The 17,183-nt window shown below is 33.0% G+C and overlaps 1 protein-coding gene across 4 annotated transcripts; it reads left to right on the top strand.

Annotated features, from left to right (window-relative positions):
• The first annotated feature begins 193 nt into the window (after positions 1-193).
• LOC133789019 (uncharacterized) lies at positions 194-16,916 on the top strand. Of its 4 annotated transcripts, none has more exons than XR_009873438.1 (22): positions 194-444; positions 825-1,514; positions 1,597-1,991; positions 2,388-3,027; positions 3,189-3,275; positions 3,401-3,447; positions 4,128-4,237; positions 4,364-4,464; positions 6,656-6,748; positions 8,754-8,837; positions 9,325-9,408; positions 9,558-9,626; positions 12,309-12,368; positions 12,761-12,832; positions 13,109-13,216; positions 13,312-13,388; positions 14,615-14,698; positions 15,519-15,633; positions 15,848-15,937; positions 16,041-16,106; positions 16,223-16,305; positions 16,410-16,546. XR_009873438.1 is itself a non-coding variant. In XM_062226728.1 (22 exons), exons 1-22 carry the CDS (start codon positions 325-327, stop codon positions 16,533-16,535), a joined length of 3,414 nt encoding a protein of 1,137 aa, XP_062082712.1. In that variant the 5' UTR covers positions 194-324; the 3' UTR covers positions 16,536-16,916. The 4 variants fall into 4 exon arrangements, 2 of the variants coding, with proteins under 2 accessions (XP_062082712.1, XP_062082714.1); XM_062226728.1 differs by having other exon boundaries at positions 16,210-16,305; positions 16,410-16,916; XR_009873439.1 differs by lacking the exons at positions 15,848-15,937; positions 16,041-16,106; positions 16,223-16,305; positions 16,410-16,546 and adding an exon at positions 13,606-13,733 and having other exon boundaries at positions 15,519-15,568.
• Positions 16,917-17,183: the final 267 nt, after the last annotated feature.

The following is a 17,183-nucleotide window of genomic DNA, read 5'->3' as shown; positions in this document are numbered from 1 at the left end:
AATATGATTTTTTTTGGAATAATACTGCTTTAACCTTCTTTTTAGCTAAACTGGTGTTTGAACTTTCTGTTTTAATTTTTTTTTTTTTTTTTAGAAAATAGATCCATGAACCTAACTCAAAATTCAATTTAAAAATAATAAATAAGTATACATCAAATAAAATAAAATAAAAGAATGAAAATGAACGAAAATGTGTCGTCTATTGCGCGTTACCGTTTCTTTCATTTCTCAAAACGTCCAAAACCCTTGCCATGCAGATTACAGGAGAGTGGAGACTCTACTATACACAAATTTATATCTGAAATCAGAAACTATGAATCTGTAATGGCGATGATTCACCATCGAAGGCGTTTGTGTTGGGCAACCTCAAACACTGTTTCTGCTTCTTTCTCAAACCCTTCTTCTACTTCTTCAGCTCTGCAACTCCGCTCTTTCATGGCTAAGGTTCTTAATCTCCATTTCGTTATCTTCTTCCCCTTTCACCTTTGTGTCATTTTCATATATAGCTCCCTTCTTCTTAAATTGATTATTGTTATCATTATTATATGTGTCATGTATACGATCTCAGATTTTTCTATTACACTAATAGTAGAAAGTGGTTCCATTTAATTTAGCCATACGAATGATTGATTCATGTCATAATTTTCAGAAACAAACTCAATAAAGACGAGACAAAGCTTAAAACTTTTTGCGCTATTTTTATAAGTGATATATTCACATTTGTTTGTTTCTTGGCTTTTCTTTTTAAGTTCAATATCTTGATTTGTTTATGAGTTGTATTATTTATTTATTATTAATTTTGTTTGATGTCATTGGTGATTCAGCTGCAGTGCAATGCAATATATAGATACAGGGGTACTTGTTTACCATGTTCATCTTCAGGGACGAGTGAAAGATGTAGAAAATCTTCTCTGATTAGGTTTAAAAGTGTCAGATTGTCTAGCATAATCTCGACCAATCATGCCAAAATCGGTCAAAACTTTCATATTACCAGAAGCTGTGGAGATGGATCTCATTGTGCTCTTGCCTTAAACTCTCAGTTAAGACTTGGCTTCCTAAGCTCTTTTGGACTAGTCAATAATTTTAGTAATGGATCCTTTTATAAATTTAGTGATTGTACTTTTACCAAGAGGTTTTTTTCTCAATTGAAAACCATGAGAAGTAAACTTGACAATGTGGGTAAACAAGATGGAAAAAGTGGTGGAAGTACTAAATGCAAAAACAGTGCAACCAGCTCTAGTACCTCCAAATTTTTTGACTTAGAATCTTCAAGTGAAGTGTTAGTTGGTGGCAAAAAGGATAATATAAGCCCGGGATTGTTTGTTTCAAGTTCGCCCATTAGCAATAGTAGTGAGGTCTCTAAAGTTAGTGGAAAGAAGAAGTCGAGAACCAAGAAAAGTACAGATCAAACTGGGGATATGCTGCTTAAAGATGATACAACAGAAGGAGCCAAAGATGCTTCTCGAGCAATAAAATCAAGTAAGAGAAAGACTGGCCATGATCAGGCTTCAAAGGTAAGCAAGTACTTAGAAGAAATAAACAAGATTAGTCCCTTTTTCTCTATAATATAATTCAACTAACACTACATTTATTCAGTTGAATGCAAGTAAGAAAAGACCTGAGGAAGTGGTCACGAGTAGTTCAACAAAACTCTCGTCTGATAAGAACAGAGGGAACTGTATTAGAAAGGAAAAACTGGTGAAACAAAAAGCACAACATGTGGGGCAAATAAAACTTCAGGGACAGGTGAGCCTGAAGCAGTTGTACCCCTCAACAGGAAAATCTGTTGTAGTGGTAGAGTCTGTTACAAAGGCAAAGGTCATTCAGGGATATTTAGGTGATATGTTTGAAGTGATTCCCAGTTATGGTCATGTACGGGACTTGGCTGCTCGGTCAGGATCTGTTCGGCCTGATGATGAATTTAGTATGGTGTGGGAAGTGCCTTCTGCTGCCTGGACTCATATTACAAGCATAAAGGTTGCACTACGTGGGTACGTATGGTTTTTCATCTTTTTCTGTGAAATTAATCAGCCTCCTGATGTCATGTTTCATTTTTAAATTTGGCTTATTTTAGTTGTGGACAATTTTGTCTTGTTGTGAAATTCTTCAATGGGATAAATGGAAATAAAACCACTACTCACAGAACAAAATCAACTAAAACTTTGGGATGTGTTGAGGCATTTCTTTAAACCTCAACACACACACACACACACACCCTTTCTCACTTTTGTGGGACAATTCACTTCTCTTTTGCTAATTGTAAGCGAAACTTACTCTAGAAGGGTAACCAAAAGTTTTTTTTTTTATTGTATATTTTCTTTCTCTTATCAATTTCGATGAAATGTTTCTGTAAATACTCATTCTTCTTTCTTTGCATTTCTCTTCAGAGCAGAAAATCTTATTCTTGCATCAGATCCTGACCGAGAAGGAGAGGCTATTGCTTGGCACATATTTGAGATGTTGCAACAACAAGGTGCCTTACATGAAAATATAACAGTGTCAAGAGTTGTTTTCCATGAAATAACTGAGCCATCCGTGAAAAAAGCACTGCTGTCTCCAAGAGAAATTGATGCAAACTTGGTTCATGCCTACCTTGCACGAAGAGCTCTTGATTATCTGATTGGTTTTAATATTTCACCATTATTATGGCGAAAATTACCAGGTTGTCAGTCTGCTGGGCGTGTCCAATCTGCGGCTTTGGGTCTCATATGTGACAGAGAGATGGAGATAGATCAGTTTAAACCGCAGGAGTATTGGACTATCAAGATTGAATTGAATTCTGTGGACAATGCTGTTTCCTTTTCAGCACACTTGACTAATTATGAGTCCAAAAAGTTGAATCCGCTTTCTATAAGTTCTCACACAGAGGCAAAAGAGATTGAAAGAAAGATCAATTCAGCTAATCTCAAGGTGATCAGGCATAAAGTAAATCAAATACGAAAAAGCCCTCCAATGCCATACATAACATCATCGCTTCAGCAAGATGCTGCTAATAAGTTAAATTTTTCATCAGCACATACCATGAAGGTTTGGGGGACTTTACTGCTGTACCTTGTTGGATTGGTTTTTATCTATTGCATAAATATTTTTTTTTCATTGGGTGCAATAACAGATGACTTTTGGTGGTTATTTTTTCACAACCTTAGTAGATGTGTTTTGCTAATAGAAATTACTAATTGTCACTGCAGCTTGCACAGAAACTTTATGAGGGGGTTCAGTTGTCTGATGGCAAAGCAGAAGGTCTGATAACATATACCAGGACAGATGGACTAAATGTATGTATGACTGGCTACAGGAATATTTTCCCTTATTTGATGTTTAATGATACTGTTTTGTAGGGAGAATATCTTCTTGTTTTTTTTCTTTCTTTCTTTCTAATACCTTTTGCTATGTATTTTAGATTTCCGATGAAGCTGTCAAGGACATACGCTCTTTGGTAACTGAAAGGTGATGCAAAGAAATACTCATTTTTTTTTTAAAAAAAAATTTAGTTTATGGTTATATGGAAACACTGCTTCTGCTGAAATTTAGACCTTGTTTTGTACTACTTTTGCTGCTAATTTCAGCTTTAGTGCAAATCATATATTACATGTTTAAGTAAAATTTTAAAGCTAAGAGAACTTATATTGAGTCATATGAAGATAACATTGGTAGCTGGCTGTATAAATTGGGTGGTATCAATAGAGGTGTTGTGCCTCACCTGTGTAAAATAAAAAAATAGGCTGAAAATAACAACAGCAAACAGCACAAATGAAGAAGAAATGGATGAGTCACTATTGAAAATGGAAACACAGTAACAACTCCTCAGGTTTTCGAGAGACCTGGACTCTCCTGATACTGAGATTCACTCACTGAATTCATGCATACCTCACTTTTTCATTCCCCTAATCAAATTCATATATAGTCATATGAGGGTGAGTTTAGAATGGTTTGCAGTTGGCTGGAGAAATCAAGAGGTAACAATAGAAGCACACTAACTCTGAAGGCAGAGACATATGCTTACTAATCTCTTCTAAGAATTATTTACTTGTATGCTTGTCATTTGTGCACGTTGGCGTTTGTTGAAATGCAGTTTATATGTTTTGCTATTGATTAGTTAATTCTAAAGATTAGATTATTCTGTGCAGGTATGGGCCAGGTTTTGCATCAGTAGGTGCTCAGAAATATTTTAAGAAGGTGAAGAATGCTCAAGAGGCTCATGAAGCCATTAGACCCACTGATATTTCAAGACTGCCATGTAAGTATATATATAATTTGGGTATTGCATGGTGCTTGCTATCTGTTTTATTTTCTTCTTTCTTTGTGTGGTTTGTTATCTATACCCTTTTGATCTTTTATATGACTGTTTGGTATCCACTTGTAGCAACACTTCGAGGAACACTTGACGAAGATTCCTTGAAGTTGTATACTCTTATCTGGTGCCGCACAATGGCATGTCAAATGGAACCTGCTACCATTAAGCAGGTTGGCATAATTAAGAATTTCATTATCGTAGAAAATTATACTCTTGATTGTTATTTTCATTTCTAAAGGAATAGCCTTGAAATAAGCTGAATACAAAGGTATATTCTAGGTATAAACTAAATTACACATTAATTACATTTCAGCTGTAAAGCACTAACAAATTAATTATGATTATTTTTACACCTTCCCTCAAGCTGGTACATACATGTCCCACATGCCCAGTTTGCACACTTGCTCATCAAAGCTTTCTTTTGATAATCCTTTTGTTAGCAAATCAGCAGCTTGTTGTTTGCTTGGACATAAACAACACAGTTATTTTTCTATAATTTTTTTTTATGAAATGACGGTCCACCTTCACATGTTTGGTTCTATCATGAAGAACCAGATTATGTGCTATATTAATAACTCATTTATTGTCGCTGTATAGTTTCAAAGGATTTGTCCTTTGAAGTTGTAGTTCTTCAAGAATTCATTTGATCCAAATCAATTCACATACTCCTTGAGCAAGAGCTCTAAGCTCAGCTTCAACACTACTTCTTGCGACAATAGGTTGTTTCTTGCTTCTCCAAGTAACAAGGTTTCCCCATACCTTGGTACAATATCCAGATGTTGATCTCCTGTCCTCAATTGAACCTTATATGCCTCTTTCTTCATTTTTTCTGAACAACAGACATTTTCCGGGTGTCTTCTTCAGATACCGTAATATCCTGTAAACTGCCTCCAAGTGTTGTTCTAAAGGGTTGTACATATACTGACTGACCAAGCTAACTGTAAAGGCAAGGTCAGGTCTGGTGTGAGAGAAATAGATCAATTTTTCAACTAGTCGTTGATACATCCCTTTGTCTACAGGTTTCTCCTTTTCTTTCTTCTTGTACTTCCCATTAGGTTCCACTGGTGTTGCTACTGGTTTACATCCAAGCATACCAGTCTCTTTGAGTAGATCAATAACATACTTATGTTGAGAGACTGAAATCCACTGCATGGTTCTTGCAAACTCCATACCCAAAAAGTATCTCATCTGACCAAGACCTTTTACCTTAAATTCTTGGGCTAGTAGTCTTTTAAGCTCCTCCAATCCATTAAGGCCATTTCCAGTTAGAATCATATCATCAACATAGATAATAAGAATTACAATTGTGAATGTTTGAAGAATAGAGTATGATACGACTGACCTTGTTTGTATCATGCTTCTTAATCACTTGATTGAACCTCTCAAACCATGCTCGCGGTGACTGCTTCAAGCTATAGAGAGATTTCTTCAAGTGACATGCTGTTTCTTTTTCATATTTTCCTTCGAAGCCAGGAGGAATCTTCATATAGACCTCTTCCTCTAAATTTCCGTTTAGAAAGACATTCTTGATATCAATGTTTAAAAAAGCATTTCTAAGCCTCGAGACATTTTATTTTTGTGAGGCAAAACGTAAGCCTCAATTATTTAATTAAAAAAATATTTCTAAAATATCTAAATATATCAAGATAATTAGTTATAAACATAACATGTACTCAAATTATTGGCCAAGAAACTCTAGAACTCATAAGAATTACCTCAAACACATAGGATGGATCCCCACGGCCCTTACGGTCATGGGAAAGCAAGTTGGAGAGTTCCTCATCACCCCACTGGTTATGGGAGGCAAAAACTCCATTTCCCCACTGGATTTGGACGAAATAGTGCTTCTGTTTTTGACAATTCTAGTAACATTTTCAATCATTATTGGAGTTTCAAAATAGAACATAAGGTTTTTATGGTGACTTTGAGCAAAGATGGAGGGGCTGTTCGATTGTGAGAAAGAACGAGGTTGTCCGGATTCGAGATTTAGCTGTTTTTAGAAGGTGCAAGGTGGTTGATTGAAGAGATTAGGTGATTGATGGCTATGAAGGATGACAATAGGAAAGGTTTCAAAAGATCTTTTAGGAACAACGATCAGATGGTGATAATCGAATGTTTGAGGAACATCAGAGGAGTATTTCTCAAAGTGTCCACAATTACAAACAGTGTTCTCACCTTTCTAGTTTTCTCTTCTTTCCTCCCAGTTTTCATCCTTACCAAACATAGGGTAAGTAATGAACTGTAATACACTAACAAATTAATTCTGATTATTTCTACAATTACAATTACTTCTATAGGTGGAAAGTAAAATATAACTATTCTATTTTGAGAATGCCTCAAGAGCTTTTTTAATTCAACCAGATACAACTTGATATTGGAAATGCTGATGAGTTCATTATTTTCCGATCTGCAAGCTCAAAGATTGAGTTCCTTGGATATCAAGCAGCTTTCAAGGTACCAGTCATTTTCTTCTCTTTGCTTGTTTCATATGTTCTTCTATGGCCTTACCAGATCTAATCATGCTCATCACTTCTATTTTCCTGTTTTTCTTTTCAAGTTACTATACCATACTGCCATTGTTTTTTTCCCTGTTATAAAAAATTGACCTAAACCATAATATATTCAATTTGACTTTGTTTCACACCACTTGTATTGTGGTATAACCTTTTCATTTCTCATTTATGAGAAAACTACTGTTATGTTGAAGTGTCACGTACACAAAAAAAAAAAAAAAGATGAGTTTGGCATAATTTATAATTTTGGTTACATATAAATATTTGTGTATAGTGGTATATAATATTTGAACAATTTTATATAATTATCTACAAAATGGTACATTTTAATTTTTTTTGGTAGATATAATTGGTATGTAAAATTATGTTTTTGGTTGCTTTAATTTATATGAGAGTTTTGTTTTCTTTTATTCATTATTTAATTGTTATAATTACTTAGTATACATTAATGGTTTATTGATTTTTGTCCGTATGGTATTTAGTATATGTAATTATAATTTTAGTAATTAATAATATCATTATGCATTAGGTATATATAATCTTCTGTATATAGTGGTACATTGATAATGTATAGTGGTGTGAACTTAGAAAAATAGAGAATATTATTCCTGTATTGACTCACATGGAATGTGTGCATTGTTACAAGAAAGGGCAACTATATACAAAATAGGAAAAACAATCCTATCTAACCTATTTGGTATCATTGACCAAATCAATCTATTTACAATAGTTTAAATTGCTAAATGGCATCTCTGGGAGCCTTTTTATGAGTATGTCTGCAATCTGTTAAGTTGTAGGAGCATATGACTTGCAAATCAATCCAACCTCTCCTCAACAAAGCCACTCATTCATGAATATCTGCCCATAACTCATCTGAATTCATGTCCACTTCCACATTACCATCCTTCATATTTTCTTTCAAATCACCATTTCCCTTATCAATCTTTTTCTGGCCCCTCAATTCTCATGCCCCTAATAATTGGTGTAGTTATACCAATAAATAATATTAATTATCAAATATAATATTTTTTCTGCATTTCTTCTTTCATACAATTAGTATTTTCTTAGATTTTGCTGTTCATATGTTCCATTAGCTTCCAGATTTCTTGGCAAATATATTTTTATTCTATTAAATATTGTTATATTTCTATTATATTCATTTATCATTCAACTTTTCTTGTAGATATTTTTTTAGGTTGAGAGTAGTTATAAAATATTGTTGGAGATCATGTTTTTTTTTATTAGTTTTATGTTTACTTTTTTTTAGCTGAAAACATAATTTCAAGCAAAAAAAAAATTAGCACCAATGCCAATCTATATGTTTATTTGCTGTACATTTAGGTATTGTTGAATGATAAATTGTTATATACTTGAATTTTTTATTGGTAAAGGATTGACAAACACTCAAATATCTAAGCTCATTTTGAATATTTTAAGTAGATAATTTTTTTTTATCTTTTTTACTAAATATTATTAATTTAAAATATTAATTATCACAGTGAGGATTCAAATGTAATTACTACACGACGTTCAAACAAATTATGTATTTTAAAATACTATGTGTTAGAATGTGTAATCACTAGGGTAGTATTTACACAGTGATTTCCAAATACGCTCTTAAAAGAAAATCATCATATCCAAATAGAAACTTGAGGAAAAACATGTAAAACAATAATAAAGAGTAACAAATGAGTGCATAAAACACACACTCATCTTCATCCTTTATTGGTAGTTTGAGGAGATTTATTGGAAAATTGTATGTGTTCAAATTGAGGTAAGTTATTCTCTTTTTTCCAGTGGTTATATAGTTGAGATCTAAGAGGAGCATCTGTCTCTTTTTTTTTTCAATATATATTGAATTGCTTGTGTTTTTGTTGCTAGTGTTTAATTGCAATTATCCACTAGGGATTTTGTATTGCTTGTTATTTTGATCTGTTTTATTTTAGGACATGGAAGCTGCAGAAGTCAAATGTAAAGAAAATGAAGGAATTGATCGCAATGAAATATATGCAACTCTTGATTCATTGAAGGTAGCATGAACTGATGAACGGTTACATTTTGGGAAAACTTTTACTTACATCTAAAAGTACAAGACAAGTAAATTCGTTAGCTTATTTTTTTTGTTTGGATAATTATAATATTAAGATCTTGTTTTAATGTAAAGTTCTTTTTTATAGTGTTTAGGTGATCAAATTAAAATATATATTTTATGAAAAAATTAGGAATTATAAAATTTAATCTAACTTAAAAAAAATAGCTTCTTGAAAGGTCTTTTAAGAAAAGCGAGAGAGCCCTAGCTTCTCCAAAACGATCTTCAGAATTAGAAAAAAAACCACATGCCTAACCATTTTAGCTACCCTCTAGATTACTAATTATAAATTATTTAGATCTTATTAAATAAGAAAAATGCCATTGGATTCTAAAGTAATTCTCAGACCTCAATTGTGCTTAGTTTAAAATAGTGTTTTGGTGAATGAATTTGCTAAAGCTTTTTTTTCTTTCTTTCTTTTTTGGTAGTCTGGAGATCCATTATATATACTTGAAGTGGAGCTCAAGCAACATCATACCCAGCCTCCTTTGCGCTACTCCGAGGGGTCACTGGTTGGAATTTGTAGTACTTCCATTTACTATTAGCATTATGGATGTTGGCTATACATTTTGGAAATAGGAAGCTAAACAATATAAGTAACAGAATAGAAAAATCTTTGTACTTTTCTATTCATCACAACTTCTTTTGTTGCATTTTTCAGATTAAGAAAATGGAGGAGCTTGGGATAGGAAGGCCTTCAACCTATGCATCTACATTGAAAGTTTTACAGGTAATGATGAGCTGCAAATAATTGAAACTTTAATTTTTAGGTTCTCTTGTGTTAATATAAGTTGCATTTGTGGTTTTGAATTCATTTTGGAATTGTCTATTGAGGAGTCCAAGCTCAATTCTTTTAATGAAGTTTATGATAGGCACTCACCAAGAGATAAAATGGGGCATTGATAGAATAGAGGTAGTATAGAGTTACATGGGTAATTGTAGTAATAGGTAGTGAATGAGCTGTCATAGGATAATATATATTTATGTTAGGAGAAGAATTAAGGAGTATGTGGATTGTGATTTTGTATGATCTTTGCTTTAAGGAGTCTTTTGGAGTAGGTGTAGCTGGCATTAACGATTACTAGGGACAAGTTGTAGCAAAATATAGAAGATTTTAACTTTAGCATAGAAAATTAGGAGGATATCAGAGTTGGATATCTTTCTCGTAGAAGTTACGTGATCGTGTTTTTCATGGAGAGGAGATATTTGCAGCTGCATCTGTCCTTTTGTTGCTTTTTTAAGATTGACTTAAGGGTTTGATAAAATATATATGCTTCTATAGTAGGTGGCTCAGGTATGAGGGTGGAAGGGCAGATTTGCACATATACATGCCGAGTTATTGGTTACTTGGCCTAGTTGTAGGGTGGTTCACTACCATAAAAAATAGCTTTGATGATGCGCAATGCACATTATGAAAGGGTTACTACGTCGAATGGGCACTCGATATAATAACCATTAACGTAAAAAGCGCCAGTTATTACATCGTACTATGTAATACAAGTTATTACGTCGAGTACGGCTCAAGATAATAATTGACACTTCATGTGAAGTTATTACATAGCTTGGTATAAGAACTTAACATAAAGCACCAATTATTATACTTAGTGTGCCATGCTTGATGTATAACTTTTTTTCACAGTCATTACATTGAGCATGGCTTGGCATAATAACTGGCAATTTTATTTATTTGTATTTTAGTTTTAATTTTATAAATTCTTCTACTATATATATATATTAATTGTCTCTAATTTAGAGATAGCAAGGTAAGCCAAACTCTCTAGGCTACGGCTGTGTCGACCTTATTTTGGGGCGTATGGCTGGAAAGAAATCAGAGGATTTTCGATGATCAGAGCAGTGATGTTTAATGCTTGTGAGATAAGATCAGGCTTTGGGTAGCACTATGGTTGCATAACATAAAAGGGTTTTAGAGGGATTCCATTCTCTTCCTTGCTTAGAGATTGGACCACCATTTTGTAAACTATTGTTTTTTGTTGTTGCTTGTTGTGACCACGATTTTCCTTCACCATAAGTGAGACTTCTTAATAAATGTGGGAAGAGATTGTTCATGCACATGTGACCTCTGTCTCTTTTTAAAAAAATATATATTTTCATTGAATATAAATAAAATTAATATTTTATAAATTTTCATCCTGCTGTGGATCTTTTATCATCTACAGAACCAGCCCAATCAACACACACGAATTAATTCATACATTACAACATAATCTTTTGTATTTCGCCCCTAAATGAATCCTTGAAGCTGCTCATATATGCCCTCAACTCAGTCCGAAAATCAGTGCACTCTTCCTCTAGGGCAACCATTATTTCCTTTGCTTGTTTGGCCATGATTAAAAAATAGAGATTTGTTCTCTATCAAAGACAAAATTTTGATACGAACTGAACCTAGGCAATCCTATTTATAGAATAATTAATCATTGATAACTAGAAGTCTACAACACATATGTTTGAGTTGCTAATGACTAGGACCTATTCAATTGGTCATCAGATCTACTCATTTATTTCCTCTAGAATAGGTGTATTAAATTACTATTCAATCAAATTTTCCATTGGAATAAGATTTGGAAAAGTCCACTGCTTTAGAAGGTGGTGGTTTCTATTTGACTTTTGTGTTTGGAAAACAAGATGTTCATGCATCTCTTTAAAAAAGGAGACCATACTTTGCACTGTCTCCAAGGAAGAGTGGAGAAGGCAATAATCTTTGTAAACTGCTCTTTTTCTCTGAGTTATGTTTGTGGTACAGACTCCTAAGGAACTTAACATTCATCGGTGCATCCCAAACAATTGTACATGATTATTAAATTTTTATTGTACTGGTAATAAAGCCAAGAAATAGTTATGGAGATTGGGTGGTGGCTACTTGGTGGACAATATGGTGAGACAGAAGTATAAGAGAATTTTCAAAGGAATTGAAGGAGATGCAGTTCAATTGTGGGACAGAATCAAACATTGGGTGGCATATGGCTGTTTAATGCTAGGGAGTTTAAAGATGTTCCATTCTCTAATTTAAGTATAGATTGTCATCACTTTATGTAATTGTCTTCTTTGTTTCCAGTAGGATTAATACACCATACATGTTGAGGGTTTTTTTTTTTAAATAAAACAATTATGAAATCTGCTTATTTTCCATTTCCTTCTTCCCTCAGTTTCTTTTTGTTTCTACCTATTGTTTTGGCTATTGAATTGAGGATCCCTATTTGGATCTATCAGTTTATTCTTTTGCTGGAGTAGGCTTTGAATTGTTCTAACACACGCACATACAATTTTACTTTTTTGGCCCCCATTTTGCCAACATCACTAAAGCTGTATCTTAGCTTCAATGAACTTAGTTTGTTCATAACCTTATTCTTTTAGCGATGCAGAGTTTTGACTTCTAATTTGATGATGGTACCAGGATAGGAACTATGTGACAGTGAAAAGTCGTGTTCTACATCCAGAATTTCGTGGTCGCATGGTATGTAGTTTTGCATGTTTTTATCTACTGTTCTATCAATCATCTTTTAAGGAGTGAAATCCAGAAATTTGTGAACACACCACATACATTTGTTACCATGATATGTTTTTGGACAATCAGTTCTAAGTAATGATATATATGATACACAAGGTGCTGGTTTATTTGACAAACGAAATAAATTTTATACTATTGGTCGTTCAATTTATAACAAAAAGTGGTTAGATTTTTTTTAATATATGTGTCTTATGTGCACGTTCACCGTTCCCTTAATATCTTGCTTAATGCTACATTGTTTTTTTTTTAATAATTTTGCCATGATTTAAGGTTTCAATTTGATGTGTAGGCTCTTTTTTATTTATTTTTAATTTTTTAATTTGGTATATTATTTTTAGGTTTCAGCATTTCTTTGTCACCATTTTTCAGAGGTTACCGACTACAGTTTTACTGCTGATATGGAGACTGAGGTACTTATCCTGTTAATAGATGCACTATATTCTTATATCATATACATTGCCTCAAAAAAAATTTCTTTTAGATTACTTTTGGCTAAATGATGATGATCCTTCTTCACAACCTCAACAATCTCTATTGTGCACTTGTTATAATATGACATTATTATTACTGTTGGTGTTACTGTATAATTATCTATTGGAACAAGCATAATCATCAATTTGAAGAAATCAAACTAATTATCAATCTTGCGTAGTGGTTAGTCATTTGTTGTCCTTTGCTTCGATCAGCTTGATAATGTTTCTGCTGGTTCAACTGATTGGAAAGGTCTCTTGGGAGACTATTGGACACGATTCAACTCTTATTGTGTAAGCACAGCCAATGTTCATATCCATCAGGTATTTTTTTATTTTATTTTTGGTCCTTAATTGTTAACTATTAGTATATTTTCTTATGGATTTCTTGTAATACATTTACTTGTTTGATTTTTCAGGTAGAGAAGATGTTGGAGAAAAAATTTGGGGATTTCTTGTTTGCTTCTTTACCTGATAATAGCAGGACATGTCCAAGGTATGACTGTTATGTCTTGATATAAGGAATGTGCATTTAGCAACTGGCAACCACTATTAGCTAATAAAAGTAGCATTCACATCCTCACTTTGCATTAACAAAATCTTTCATTGGATATCAGTGGCTAGCATTTTTTGCATGTATTTTGGTGACTATGAAGATTTTATTGTATACAACCAATAAATAGCTTATGCTCTTATGAACAATCTAATTATAGAGAATGAGGAGTGGTTACACGATATCGAAGATGCATTTTAAGATCATCCAATTGTGCATCCCTCTCCTCCAACATTTCCTCCACTGGAGGTATCGAAGTGTTGCATGCCTTGTAACGAACCAATGAAGGTGGGTCTCGATCATATAAAACCTTGAATGGAGTGTGTTTGGTGGCTGTATGATGTGAGGTATTGTATTGTATTAGTACTTAGCCTAAGCCAACTATTGTGCCCAAGCCCTTAGCTTCTCTAAAGGATAACACCTCAATTAGTATTCCAACAACGATTCATGAAGCCTACTAGGGATGTAAACGAGGTGGAGTAGGGTCAAGACTAGCTCCCCCACCTCCATCCCCACTCAAAAAATTTCCCCCATCCCCGTCCCCACTCTAACGAAGTCATGGGGGTCGGGAGTACCATTTAATAATAATTGTTCATTTTTTTCAAAATTTGTGAAATAATTAATGCTTTTTAATAAAAAATAAAATTATATCATTTACTAATATATTTTTTTTTATATAAATTATGATATTATATATATTTAATAATATTTATATTAAAAAAAACTAAAAAAATAAAATTAAAATGTAAACGGGAGGGTTCGTGGTGGAGGTTACACAAATGAAGCAATAAGCAAGATATTTGGGGAATAAGAGTGATTTCTAAGTGTTGGACATTCAAGGAAGATATGTTTGATATTATTGTAGAAATAATTTGAATTATTACTTAGCATTTTACAGCTAAGGTGTATTTAATGTAAATTAGTTTATACCTAGAATATTCCTTTGTACTCAGCCTGTTTAAAGGCTATTCCTTTAGAAGTAAAAATAACAATCAAAACAATCAAGAGTATATTTTTCCACAATTATGATAATTAAGAGTTTCGATGAACATCCTATTTCCCAACATTCTCCACCACTAAAGGTGTAACATATTGGAGGTTTATTTGGTGCTCATTTTTATTTTATTTTTTAAATTTTAATTAGTGAATTTCATGGTTTTGTTTGTCAGCTGTGTTGAGGGCACATTGGTTTTCAAAGTGAGTCGGTTTGGTACAGGCTACTTTATTGGCTGTGATCAACACCCAAAATGCAAGTAAGTTTGGCTTTGGAGAATTTTATACTATTTGATAATACATTGTTTTTTGCTCCTTTGTGTGCATAGGTTTTGGGGGCAACTCACTGTATTCAGCAAACTGTTAATTGCTTGTTTTATGATCACGACATTTATTCAACAGTCACACAAAGCATTTGGTTATTTAAATAAAGTCTTGGACCAGATTTTAGTAAAAATGACTGGACAGGATTATTCTTAGTATGTAAATAGTATGTCTTCTTTAAAAATAAATTTTAGTAACAAAATTAAGTTGAAACTTACATACAAGTTCTCAAAAATTATGTCGACAAAAGGGAATAAAATAATAAAACTAAGGATAAGATTAAATCTAGGATTACATAGCGCAGAGTAAAGTTAGTGAGAATTAGTTAAGCAAGGAAACACCGAAACATTGTTAAAACCACCTCATTAAGAAACAAATGAATTGGAAGAGTTTGTAGCTTCAATTGCTTAGCTGAGTACTACAAAAACTAAATGGCACAATTAGAAGAAAAAAAATCCATGCTTTTAAACAAAAACTTTTTGAAAGTCCATAATAGCAAGTCGATAATAAAAGTATATATATTGTTCGACAAATAAAAGGAAAACATATAGGTTATTTGGAGCAAAAAAAAAACACTAAGAATATGTCTTTTAAAAAAGCAAAAAATATTGTTCTATCACTTAAGAAATTGAAATCATTTTAAAAATATTATGAAAGTAAGAGCATGTTTAATGTCGATTTCATCACTCCAATTTTCTTTCCACAACAATAATTCAAGAACTAAATTTACTAGTTGTTTGCTTGCTTGGGAGTAAGGTACATCGCTCAAACATTATTCGGTCAAGACGATGATGAAGAGGAAAAACGTCAAAGCAACCTTATTATAGAGGAGCCAAAGTTGCTAGGGCTTAATCCAACTTCTAAAGAAAAGGTAGAATGGGGTCTCTACCTGAATATGCTAACCATAATGATATGTGCACCAAAATATTACACCAACTGACGTGATACTGTTTTTCTATCTAAAATAAATTTGATTGGTTAAATGAAACTGACACGTGTGTAATGTTTTGGTACATAATTTTAATGCATATATCATTACTCATATGTTAATGCATGATCAGTTGACATAACACACTTTTCTGCAGATTTTTTTGAAGAGCGGTCCTTATGGATTTTATGTACAACTTGGTGAAGATAGGAAGGGCTTCTCACCTAAAAGAGCTTGCCTTTCCCATGTATTTGAGATAGTGTCTTACCTGAAATTCATGTGTATTTGATTTGATTTGATTCTGGCCTTGTTTAACTATTTAGCAGTATTTAATACCATGCCTTTTTCAGATAAAGGACATTCAATCTGTCACACTTGAATATGCCATTGAGTTGCTTCGCTATCCAGTGACACTGGTTAGTTATTCGCTGTCCAAAACATGGTCCCGTTTTATGTTCTGTCTCCATGCACGCATCTCTAATCTTTGTTCTTCTTCTTCTCATCATTTTCTCCAACTAGGGTTCCCATCCAGACGATGGACAGCCGGTGATCTTAAAATTGCCAAAGAACGGACCTGTTGTTCATCATAAAAGCAGTTTTGTTACAGTTCCTAAGGTATACATCTTTTCATTCATTACTCTTTTATTGAATTGCGTTCTTCTTGTGTTGGATCATGTGTTGGTGACATGAGATACATACATATATCTATATATATGCAGAATGTGAAATTAAATGAAGTCGACCTAGAGAAAGCATTGAAGTATTTAAAAGGTAAAGATGTAAGACATCTTGGTCGACCTGCTAAGACCAAACCGAAGGTTGAAGCACCTGTTGAGGCATTATAGTCATTGTGGCGAGTTGCATAGGGAGGGAAGCACAAGCTTTTCTAATACATGTGACAAACTATTTTCACAAATTCAGTGGTGCGACTGAGCTTCCAAGGCAGCTCTTTTTGTTAGTGGTGAGTTTGCTATACAAGGGAACTAAATCACTTTAGATGTTTGAGATTTGTTTTCACAGCTAGAAGAGGTATAAGACAAAACAATTCTCTTATGTTTATATTTTTATTTAAGATATTTACAGCATAAATACCTTAAATTTTCGAGTTTATACACTTGTATACCCAAAAAAATTTTGCCAATGAAAACACCCAACGTTACAAATTCATGAGACCTGTTGTTGTTTATTTAATTTTTGCTTTACAAATTCATGAGCCCTTTTGTCTAGGTGGTTTATTTGTTTATTTAATTTTTGCTTTACAAATTCATGAGCCCTTTTGTCTAGGTGGTTTATTTATTTATTTATTTACTTTTTGGACAAATTTTCGAAATCTTTTTGTTCCAGTTGTAGGTACTTAGATGTTAACTCTGACACAAGTAGCTACAACGCTGTTTGTTATTGTTATTTGTGGTTCAAATCAATTAATATTTGTTAAATTATTTATAGATTAATTTAAATCTAAAAGTCATTTAAAATTAAAACTTAAAATTGAT

Source organism: Humulus lupulus, chromosome 7 (assembly GCF_963169125.1).
Source record: "Humulus lupulus chromosome 7, drHumLupu1.1, whole genome shotgun sequence".
In the NCBI taxonomy this organism is placed as follows: domain Eukaryota; kingdom Viridiplantae; phylum Streptophyta; class Magnoliopsida; order Rosales; family Cannabaceae; genus Humulus; species Humulus lupulus.
Note: the sequence above shows the minus strand (reverse complement) of the source record. Positions and strands in the feature narration are given on the sequence as shown.